This window comes from Bacillus rossius, chromosome 10 (genome assembly GCF_032445375.1).
Source record: "Bacillus rossius redtenbacheri isolate Brsri chromosome 10, Brsri_v3, whole genome shotgun sequence".
NCBI lineage: Eukaryota > Metazoa > Arthropoda > Insecta > Phasmatodea > Bacillidae > Bacillus > Bacillus rossius.
In genome coordinates this window covers 53,022,551-53,035,145 of record NC_086337.1, presented here as the reverse complement: position 1 = coordinate 53,035,145, position 12,595 = coordinate 53,022,551, and the positions used below count along the sequence as shown (strand labels likewise).

At 34.1% G+C, this 12,595-nt stretch overlaps 1 protein-coding gene across 6 annotated transcripts in view; it reads right to left on the bottom strand.

The window, feature by feature from the left end:
- The window catches only part of LOC134536141 (segmentation protein cap'n'collar), a 268,879-nt gene extending 256,512 nt beyond the window's left edge, over positions 1-12,367 (bottom strand). For 2 of the 6 annotated variants that reach the window (XM_063375735.1, XM_063375737.1), the window contains exons 1-2: positions 11,293-11,761; positions 5,616-6,168 (exon numbers count right to left, since the gene is read on the bottom strand). In XM_063375735.1, the coding sequence (XP_063231805.1) occupies positions 5,616-6,137 (522 nt within the window). In that variant the 5' untranslated portion in view covers positions 6,138-6,168; positions 11,293-11,761. Of the gene's footprint in view, positions 1-5,615; positions 6,169-11,292; positions 11,916-12,027 lie in introns of those variants that run through there. The other 4 variants (XM_063375739.1, XM_063375741.1, XM_063375736.1 and 1 more) reach the window with 3 other exon arrangements.
- Between the last annotated feature and the right edge of the window lie 228 nt (positions 12,368-12,595).

Sequence of the window (12,595 nt, the reverse complement as noted above, 5' to 3'; positions counted from 1 at the left end):
ATGTCCTACGTGTGATGCATCACTTGTAAGCTTTTCCATAAATTTTACTAACAAAATAATTGTAACTTTCGTCCTGCTATCACGGTAAACTCTCTCATAAAAAATAATCTGGAAACTCGACCAATCCCCGGGGATTTTGCTCCTCTCCCACTTGCCCCACCCACCCGGCGATCCTGGTCCCAACCACTCCCGTGGTTCGGTACCCACTGTCACCTTGGAGATGTGGTTGCTTTCAGGCCCAGTCTTTGAAGTTCTTTGACTGATTCTTGCAATGGAAAAAGGTTGAATTAACATGCTTCTGTGTTCATCTTGAAAATCTGTTTAGTATCACCGTTGGGTTTGTCTGTTTCATGCTGTGGTGTCCAAGGTTGTTTTCTGTATTTGTTCTTGTTTGTGCTCTCTCTAGTTGTCAGCCCAAGGTATTCATCTGTGCTGTGATATTTTTATGTCTGATTCCTTCCACTGAATTCTCTGAGCTGTCTTGTCTATGCATTTAACTTTTGACATTGGCTGAATTTTGCTTGTGTTCTCTCTATATATTCATTCATCTCTTTGTCCTTTCTTGAGGTTTCACATTGTTGGTGCCTTGAGGTGCGGCAGGTGGAGTGGAGTTGGTAGCCGTGGCCGGGCTTGTGTCATGCTGCGACAGGGAAGGGGGTTGTTGGTCCTGCACTACCCCCCCGAAATTTTTTATGCCATCTTCTCAATGATTTACTCAATTATTTTATAATATTATACTTTTTTAGTATTATATTTTATCACATTTTGCATTAATTAAAACTGATTTTCTAATAATAATTTTGGTCATATCAGGTAATATTTCCATCCTGAACCGACAGATGCCAAACTGCTTTTGTTGAGGAAACTGCGGGGTTGCCAATTTGATTTGCAAGATCCCTTTCAATTATCAAAACACCATAAACGTATTTTGACATTAGAAGCTATAATTATGTAAATAATATATACATTTTTCTCGTCTTTTAACCACACCCCCCCCCCCCCCTGAAATTTTAATGATGCAGTCAGCGTCGTTACCCCCCCCCCCCTTGTGGGCACCCCTGATATATATGTGTGTGTGTGTATATATATATATATATATATATATATATATATATATATATATATATATATATATATATATGGATGTTGGTATAAGAGTATATAACGTTGATAAACTCAGACATGAAAGTTGGCACCTCCGAGTGTTTCTTCATGGAGGATGTTTTTATGCTATCCATTTTGCTATAACTTGCCACTATATGGCACTGCTGTGCATCAACTTCTATATCATTCAACCTACCGCCATGAAAATTGGTATACATAGATAGTTGATCTCGGAGAATATTTTAGCGATATCTATTTTGCTATGACTTGTCACAAGTTGGCGCTGCAGAGCTTCAACTTCTACACTGTTCAATCAATCGCCATGATAATTGGTATACACAGGTATTTGAACAAGGAGAATATTTTCCAAAAAATATTGTTTATCCACTAGATATTAGAATTAGTTTAAATTATTTTAAGCTTGTTTGATTATATAATGATAAGAATAGTAAAAAATATTGTTCACTAATGTAAATTATTAATTAAAAAGTACATAATTTATCATAAATTTATACCAATTTAAGAGAATCTTTTCATTGAATAATCTTTCATTTTTCCAAATTTTTCTAAAACATTTTATAAATTCTGTATTACATACAAACTGTCCATTTTAGATATATAGAGGTAAATAAATAAACACTGGCAGGACGTCTGCTGAGTTCTGCTAGTACAGTATAAAAAAGCAGTGGCATACGTCCAAAAAAAGTTTCAAATTTAAGGTTTTTGCTTTGAATTCATTACGACACCTCTATTGCATTTTATGTTGTGTTCCAAATGTTGACACCACATATTTACTACAGTTTGTTTATCGAGCTGTACAATTATGAACTTTAGGGTAACTTTCTAACAATTTTTTGTAAAATACCTGGTGACAAAATTTGGAATGGAAAACCTAATGAAAGAGAACTATCATGATAAATTTACACAAATAGCCCTTAAAATAATAATGACAAAAACTACTGAAATAGCCAAATGGCATGTGAGACACAAAATTAAGACTCTGTGCATCACCCGGCATTTGGACATGGCGTGCATCAATAAAGCACAATAATTTTATTTTTTTCAAAGCCAGAATATGATTATGACTAAAATGTGAAATACCACTCGCACATTCGGCGATTGATACACTTCATGAATCTTTGGGATACACATTTTCCGTTTCAATGGATGAATACATCAAAAGGGTAACTATCAGTCTACTTTGTATGCTGTGTTTTAATTTTCATTGGTTGTCTTCGTAGTATTTTTTTTCTTTAATGAGGAATCAGTGAAATTTATGTGGAAAAGCATAAGCTACATATGTTTAAGGGGAGGGTAGGAGGATGAAAAACTTTAAACAAATTGTTCCCTACTTAGGTTTTTATCTTATCACCAACCTGTCCATGGGAATTTCACTCCCATTTTGACAAGTGCAAAGACTTTTTTTCTCCAATTGATACCATTTTAACAAATGTGAGAACATTAAAACCACATACCCTGTTTCATACCTATAAGTTTTACTGCAAACAGTAAATAAAGTAAAATTCACCTCTCTATTATGACACCCTTCGAAAGCATCTAACTATGTAACCCATTTTACTGATGCTTTTCCAATGAATATGTTTACCTTAAAACATTTATTTCTTAAAAGATTTAAAGATTTAATTGATCTTTAGAGATCACCGGCTCTTGACCTTCCTTATCTTTTTCTCTCTTTCTCCCCTCCTCTCTCCCCCAAATACAAATCGTGAGTCAATGGACGAGAAGTGTCACAAGACGTCATGACCTCAGGTCAACGTCACAAAATGGGAGAGGCAACCAATACCCTGTGCTGGGAACGTTAACAAATTTTATGTAATTATTTTGATCTTTATTTATGCTCCCTATTACTATTTTATTATTAATATTTTGGATGATGTTTGCAGACTTTCGCGGCAATTGACTGAGGTTGCTTTGTTTGTGGTTCTAGCAGCGTCCAAGGCCAAGAATTCATCAACCTTTCAGTCAGCATTGCAGTAACCATCTTCAGGGTAGCAGTCTTGACAAGCCAAGCTCTTTGGTTGTCGTTTTTGTGTTATTCAATATTAAACATGGCAACCTGTTCTGGCTTACAATTTTAAAATACTGCAGTGCAATACAAAAATTATAAATATGCTCTTAGGGTCTCCGTGAAGAAGTTAATAGATTCACTTGCAAGTATGCAACAAAATTACCATCCAGAGCTTTCTATGAAGTACTGTAGCAACTGCCAGAATAGTCATAAAATGTGTTTTTTTAGTGTATACAACAAATATTGCTTAAAATATATATTTTACCCTTAAGTTTATTTATTTATTTTTTTAAGCACAGTTATGGGATACTTCATACACAGAGCACAAAATTTTGTTGAACCTCACATTTAGAATTCTATACCGTACTCCTTTAATAAATACAATATGTAGACATCTTCATGTGTAATAAATTAAAATTTTATATAAATCCATTATTGTAATTTTTTTATCTTTAGATTGAATATAATATTATTTGGATAAAAAATATATGTGGCACCTTTCTAATAATGAAATTGAATAATTCATATCTGGGAGACTAGACTGCATATTGCATTGTCATTTAATTTGAGTCAAAAAACATGAGAAGTGTTCTCTGAAATATACATTGTTATATCTCTTCACTACCCCTTGATTCCTTAATGAGCAACGACAAAATCATCCCAGTCAAGTGAGCATCTATAAAATTGATCAAACTTGTTTACTTTCGCAAATTTATTGAATTATATTCTGACTACGTATGCAATGAGTGAGTTTTTTCCCCTACATCTCGGTCTGTTGAAATGCTGCTACATTTATGCTGACAGTGAAGTAATTTTATAAGTTACAGGCAGCACCTATTAAAAAAAGTTAATGTAAAGCAGTCACGAGTTTTATTGTTCACTGCTGTTGGCTGCACTATCATCACATAACTGTTAAAAAATAATTTGTTTACAGTTTACTTTATTAGCTTCTTGTTATTGTCTCATCATTTTTCTTAATGTAAATGTGACAAATGGTGTGGAAGAAACAGACAAGGTGTATGTTAATTAAATTGCATACTTAATAATAGCATGTCCCTTGTGTCTTTGACCAAAGAGTATACTTGAAAACACTTATGCAACCTTGATTCAAATTTTAACAGATGGAAGAGACATCACAGAGTTAATGCAATTTTCGAGGGGATAAAGCCATACAAGCAAACTTCAGATAGGGAATTCTTTTCAAAAAACTTCTGGACCAGATACCAGGTGGTGATGGTGGGATTTGAAAACTTGGATGACAGAAAACATTAAAATTACTTAGGTTTAAACAGCAAACAAAATTACGTAGTAAAATTACTTTTACTTACACAGTGGCAGTAAAATTACGATACAAATAAGAAATAGGTGTGAAGGTTGTGGACAAAAACCACTGATACTATTTTTAATAAGGAAATATCAGAACCAAATTTTCTCAATGAAAATATCACCCCATGCATACAGGTGCACTAAAAAATTTTGTTAGGGTTCAATACACCCAAAAACTACTGGTACAAACGATTGAAACATAAAAATAAAAAAGTGTAGAAAATTATCTACAGTTATTTATTGTATTTCTAAGCTATTGCTTGCTACCAATATCAATAAATATGTTTCATAATATAAGTATGGTGATGATTTATAAAGCTTAGAAATTTTTTTAACAGTCTAACTCACGACGTAGAACTAGGCTGAAATACCTAATAATACAGCTAATGAGAAAAAAAACCAGTAATATTTATAATCAATAATGTCGCACCATCATTTGAGTATCTACTGTACTGACAAATTTACAAATCACAGCAAGAAAAATAGCTGCACAAGGCAAGAAAGACTCTTACTAAATATTAAAAAGGCTAGTTCCACTTTTGGAACCAATGCCACCCAGTAAAATAAAAATCACATTTTTTTACCCCTTGCCAGGGCCGGCGCGTCCATACAGGCGAACCAGGCAACCGCCCAGGGCGCCAAGTAGCTGGGGGCGGCGCAGCATGACACATAACAGCTGATACAACATGTTTAACGATTATTGAAACTAGATGAAAATGGATTTTTGTAACACTTTGGAATGTTTATATTGATATAAGTAATTATTTAAAGTCCACAGTGACCTGTTTATGGTTTGTAATAAGTAAAAAAGAAAAAGAAAACACAAGCCTGCTTACATTTGATTGTTGACAAAATCTTAGGCTTACGTGATGTATTTTGAGGCAAGGACTATTTTTTTGGGGTGTCCGGCCGGGGAAGGGGGGGGGGGGGGGGGGGCACATTAAGTTTTTTCGCCTAGGGTGCCAATTGACCTTGCACCGGCCCTGCCCCTTGTAACCAGAGCAGTCAAGGGTTTGCAACCTTGTCTGTAGCAAATTCAACTGTTGAAATCAAACGGTTTGTGCATAATCCTCAAAAATTCAATCTTTTCAAACCAGGTAACGGAAAAGCAACTCAGAAGTAAGATTGTAAATAAGCCAGGGCGGTTTCACGATACCTCTCTCGTCAGCCCAGGATCGTCCGCAGCGTCGCCGCTCCACGGGTCGACCGGGCCTTCGCCGCCGCCAGACGCCCGGCTGCAAGAGGGCGCGTCTAACAGCGCGGGCACCGTCTCGGGCCCCGTCTCCACGCCGGCGCCCGGCGCGGTCGCGTCGTCCGTTCCCGCACCTTCGGCCGGCGGCTCGTCGACGTTCAGGAGGTACGCGGTGACGTCCGAGCGGCGCGCGTTTATCCTGTTGTAGCGCCCGAGCGCGTTCAAGTCCTCGAACACCTCCCGCTCGTAGTTGAGCAGAACCGCGTCCAAACTCTTCGGGTGGACGTACGTCCGGCGCGAGTGGACCGCCGGCGCGGGGGCGTGGGCCCAGCTCGTACCCAAGTTCAAATCGTAAATGTTCTCGTCGCTTTCCGGCACGTCGTACCCGAGATAAGTGTTCGGGTCCACCCGCAGCAGACTCAAAGCCAGAGCCAGCTGGAGTAGCTCATCGCAATAAACTTTCTTTAGGGAAATCATCATTTCCATGCAATGACTTACATACAAAGATGACTTAAACCTGTAAAAAAATTTTTTGAACTTAACGGCGCCATAAAATACGAGACAATCATCACATGTAATTACCTACGGCACAGCAACTGCCTTTTTGAATGATAACCTACTAACATAGCTTCTGTATTTTACCAAACAAACTTGTCAAACTGGTTTTTGATAATGGTAACACTAGAAAGTGGTTATGCCCAAATATGTTACCTTTAAATGTTGGATAAGTTGCAAACAATATTTTTATCCATGAAACCAATAAGTTTAACGATTATCACCTAGCTAGGAACAATGCATACCAAAAAACTATAAAATTAAATGTTTCAAGTTGAAAAAATGCACACTATAAATATTTTAGTTAGAATGTTACACATTTAAATCTATGAGCTATTATTAAAACAGTAAATAGATTTTTTATAAGTACCTAAACTATCTTAATATCAAAATTATATTGTAATTATATGCTAACTAAAACATATATAAGTTTTATAAGTACCTAAAAAATTTAAAATCCAAAATTTCCTATTATGATTATAATGCTAAACAAACTTCTTATGACAAATAAAACTTTACATATTTAGTCTATTCATAGCAATTCAGTAATTCTTAAGGGTATACTTCCGATTACAAATGTTAACTATGATTGATTATACATATATTTTTTAAGTTTGTTACAATGATGATAATTAATTTGGAGACAAACTAAGACCATACAACACTACGCAGAGCATTTGTATGATTCAGAAAACCAAGACTCATGCATATGTACAGAATACAGAACACGTTTCACGATTAGCTTTCTCGAATGAAGTAAAAATAACAGAAAAATCCAAATACGGTATCAAATCAATAAAACAAAAGCAAACATCAACATAGAAGTACATTGAACGAATTATTCAAAATAGTTGTGAAAAAACTAGATTTTTACACAAGTAATGACTAAAGACAACATAGATGAACACAACTATTTTGTCATAGGACGTTCTCCTGTGTTTTTCCCATTTTGTTTTCCTGTTGGTACATTGCATTAACTTTATTATTTGTTCAGTTTATTTCTGAATTGGTGTTTGATTTTATTTACCTTACTCAATTTCTTCTCCACAATTCAGTATGTTTTTTGTTCTTCTTTTAAGAAAAATAGACAAAATCATGGCAAGATTTTAAAAAAAAAAAAAAAAAACACTAATTTCACTGAGAAAATTATCATTTCAATAATTTTATCAATTTTGCAATAGATGAATTACCAAGAAAAATTTATACCTAGTACAGTAAGACTCATCTTTTAACACTGATTAAATTAATCATTGCTGTTATCTTAAATGAACAAAATTAGATAATTACTTAAAATATAATTACACTAGCAACCCATCCCAGCAACCGTCTTGTGAGACGTTCCAGCGTAGCAGCCTGTGATTCGATAAAGCTTTGGTTGGGTGTTTCTCATTGGCCCAAAGTCATCCAGGTGAGTTGTGAACCAATAGCAGAGGCAGCACTGAGGCATAACGATTTGTATTTTAGCCTATCGCGAAATGAATTAGCGAATTTTTCCGGTCTCTACTTATCTGTGAATAAACATTAAATATTTTTGTATAAAACGCAACTAAACTTCTGTCAATTTCAGTCATCAATAGAAGATCTTGAAAAGAAAGTTTTCGCGAACATCACCAACAACATCTGAAATCATCTTGGCGCTATAATAGAATATCGGGTAGATAAATATTTTTTGCAATAAAACAACTCTTTTGAAGAATCATAACAAAAATACTGATAATTAAGTAATTGTTAATTTCTAAACAAATGCAATATAAAGTACAGAAAAGAGTAAGGATAGGTACGCAAGATGTATATCCAGGCTTGCTACAAGTTTTAAATTCCAAAATACCCTAACATTTACGGCTTTCCTAAGTCTAAAGTGACAAGTTTCCCTGACCTTCCAGAAACAAATAATCCTGCGGCTAATTTGGTGTTGCTTTTTGGGGTAAAAAGGCATTATGTGCTTTCAATTATGTCACCTTAACAAAATAAACACCATTTTTGATAGATACATGTATTTGTATACAATTGCTGTAGATTCACCTACAGCTATCAAATGTAGGCTATCGAACTTGTATGTAAGCATCTAGAAATTAGTTTACCCTTTGTGTTTACAGTAAAAATACCAGGGTTTAAGGAAAAAGGAAACCAACGAAACTTCGTGATTAGTAAATTTTTGAGCAGTTTTTGAGGTGCCCGAACATTGGCGGAAATAATATTTTCGGTTTAATTTAGCCTCCACAAGAAAAAAAATTACAGAAATGTTTGATTTCCCAGACTTTTCCAGGTATTTCCTGACCATTTTAACTTCCCTGACTTATCCCTATTATCCCCGTTTTCTATACCTGCAGCAACCCTGGTATGATCTGTTTAATTTTACAGAGAATGATTAATTGTTATATTTCAGAGTAATCTACATTTTTTGTACTATTTCTGAATGTATTCAAACTATACTGATTCTCCGCATGCCCTGATAGAGATAGACTAACATACAGTTGTCCCTGAAAAAAGCATTTCTTTCTCAAATCAACACCAACATATTTGTATGTTTGACCCTGAGATTTGATGATGGTGATCACAAATGAAATTTTAACTGGAAATTGAAGTATGTAGATAAAATTGAAAAGGTAAGTTGGCTGGGATAATGGAAATGCGAGGAATGTGTTCCATTAACAGCACCTGCTGGTCCTGTGAGGATGATGGTTTCAGTTAAGTTGTTCCTGAATGCTCAAACTTGCAATCTTAAGACTTGGAATGCCGTGTATGTCTTCATCACAATTCCAAGTCTAAGATTGCAAGTTTGAGCATTAGCCTTAATTGATAGGCACATCATTGATACAATAAATAAAAACACAAAGAAAAAAACAAAACCATACAAACAAGGTTACATAAAACAAAACTGGACGGATACAAAAAGTGCAAAAAAAAACTGAGCTAAAATTAAAATAAGGCAAAGTAGACTAGATAAAAAATAAAAAGTAGCTAGGTATAATAGAGAATTAATGCGATCTCCAGGAAACAGACAGGAATGGGCTGGCGGAAGAAATGCTGGAGAGAGATGCAAGGGATCTTAGGAGAAGACTAGGCAGAGGGGGGGGGGGGGGGGGGGGGGGGGGAAGTAAATCAATAAGAATGCTACAAAAAATAGTTATAATAGTGGTAATTTGTTACTACTGTTGCACATTGGCAGAAAATAAACGAAAAATCCCAAAATGTATATTTTATTTTACTTATGTACTGATTTTTTATGACGATTCTGTAAACTAGCATTCTGATATTTCAACTATCAACTTATAGTATATTGTTTTAAAAATAGTTGAATTAAGGTTAGCTACATTGAAAACGCAATAAAATTGTGTTAACGGTTGGCTAAGAAATAATTACATTTTGGAAATTGTTTATTTAATGTCTGTGAAAATTACCTAACAAATTACCCAGGGAACAATATGTGGATGCCTTTACAAGTTGTAAAAAGTAAAAAATAGTAAATGGAGGTTGCAATGTAACTCACTGTACAAATTTAACTTTCACAAAAAGAAAAGAGAATTCCAAACTCTAAATAGTACATACTGGGTGATTATTGAGTCATTATTACGGAGCAGAAAAAGGACATTAGATCTCTAAAGAACATCATAAAAAACTGTTATTTACTAATAATTATTTATTGATTTCCAGTCTACTTCAATTCGGCGGACACATTCAAAACTAAGCTTAAAACAAATAATAAAGTAACTAGCCGTGAATGTAAGAATATATTGTTGAGTAAATTACAACTCAATTATTTTATTCAGTTGTCAAGAGTAAGAGAAACAAATAAGCATCAAAATAGGCATCCACAGTACCCTTCATAGTATGTGGGCAAATTTACATCCTTTTAAAAAAGCAAACAAATTAATTATTGAGAAGTTGTTTCAACAAAATGACTTCAAATTGGTAACTCTGCAGATCAGTGGCTTCTGAGAATGAAGGCAAATAATAATTGAAGTGAAAAGTTTGTTAGGTTATCTAATATATATTACATAATTATTAGCTTTATTCCCCAGAAATTGCTTATCTGCAGAGTTACCTTTAAATTCTTGGTCTTGGTTCTTTCCGACTTTTATCATCAATTTCTAAGCTGCTGTAAGGATTAAAGGCTAAAATTTAGATTAAAGTCAATTTCATGTTGCCAAATTCTGTACAGAAAACTTGACATTGGATTGTCCAAAAACTAAGATACAAGAGGACTTTGAACAAACTACTTGGGTATCAATGCAGGGCAAACTCATAAAAGATCACAAAAGATTAGGTGTAAATCACCATGTGAACATAATGTATTAAGCAACAACATAATATAGACCTATTTTTTGGTATTAAGTAGCATGTATGGTCAAATAAATCAAATTAAAAACCACACCCAAATCCAACAGCACATTAAATAAATTATTAAGCCGATTTTTGTAATTGTTCCTTATTGCATATCCTGTTCTATTTTAACATAAAAATTAAATAAAGAAAAGAATTGGATGTGTTTGTGAAGCAAAACTGTATAATTACAACATACTTTATTTTGAAAATATGTATGAATCTTTAAAGAACTTTTTTCCTTTGAGAAATTGTTCTTTTTAACATAGTCAATTGTATTTTAATGTATAAAATTAAATTTAAGTACGCAGTTGAATGTGTTGGCAATTTGAAACTGTACAATTACCAAAATAATTTGATTTGAACGATATCCATTATAATGCTTTGATATAAACTGGATATGCAATAAGGAACAAGAACGCTAATATCATCAAATTAAACTTGTGTTATAAGAGGTAATAAACATTTTCATAAAATAGTAACAGGCAAATATAATAGGCTAAGAAAAAAAGGTTACGAGGTTAATGTTGTTCACACCAGGCCAACTACTAAACTAAGATTATTTTAAGTTTGGTTGTGAGAAAAATTATAATTAAGATAAGAAGCAATAAAGCTTTTTAACCGACGGAGTAATAATAACGTAAACTACTTACAACAATGCAAATTGATATAATCACTACATGACTATCATACTGATATTAAAGTTTTCATATCATAACTGCATTGTTACCTATTCTATCAAGCAACAAAATAAAGTACCTACCAAAATAATTTTTTGTGTAATTGTAATTAACAATGCACACAACGAATTAGCATACAATGAAGTCATTTTAACATTGCAACAATACCATCTATGCAAAAGTGCTATGCATTTCTAAAATCATGTCTATGAAAGCCTTGCCGCAGCCAAAATTTGCACTCACAAAATTGGGTGGATTATAATTATTCTTTCTAAAAGACATGTAACCATAATTTTAACAGTTTAAGACGAACCGGCGAGTCGAAAAAAGGTAAAACGCCGAAAATGTTAATCCATCTTGAATTTCATTTCATAAAAAAAATGCATTATTTAAACAGTGCAGTGTGCGTCAGCTCAGTTCGATTTCACGTCCACACGAATAAAAACGGTAGTCATTGTCAATCAAGCTAACCTCACTTCCTAAACGAAACTGCGGAACTTTAACGCTCGCGACCCTACGCTCAGCTGTTTTTCCACCGACTGGTAACTGTCACGTGCTTCCAGCGATAGTGTATCATGGGTAAATGACGAAATTCCATATTTTGTTTTGCAACAGCAAACTACACAAATAGCCACAGTTGTTGAGAATTAACAATTAAAATAAAGCCTTCAACCACGCCCTCGAAGCAGTAAAACAATTATTTCTAATAATGGATTCTTTTTTTTTAAATTTCACGTTGGATTGTTGCATACCCCACTCATTCCGCAATCAGCTCAAAGGAAGGTAGTGCCCACAAATATACACAAATATTCACTTACCGATGATGTCAGCTTATTGAGATGTGAGAATGAGAGTTCCGGAGATGAATTCTTCATTCTGTAGGACATTCTGGCATGCGTTTCTTCTTATTTTTCCTTAAACATATATTTACTGATACACCGCACAGCATCGCATGTTGTACTTTCTGCTACTGACGTGAAAATGTTTTTTGTACACATTAATTTAATAAACTTTGAGAGTGTAAATATAACATTAGAGCTCAATTATATTGAAAACTATATACGCATAAAAACCTAAAGAAAAAAATTATTGGAGATGAGCACATGAAAGTTAAACTTTTTCTCTCGCATCAAGTTTGTGAGTAATGAATGACGTCACGGTACTTTTAAACTTTTTGTTTATATCCTTCCGCATCTGCGGTGGAAGTGTAAACAAGTGGTTTCTGTGTATATTTATTTGTTTTTCATGAACGAATTTCCAGCAATGTATGCCGAGTTGCTGTAGAGATGATAGATTGAAATAAAGACATGAGCTAGGAAATGTCGGTTTGAGTTTGCTGAAGTTATTGTTATACGTTGCGCAGCAGTGTTTAAAGGTTATTTATTC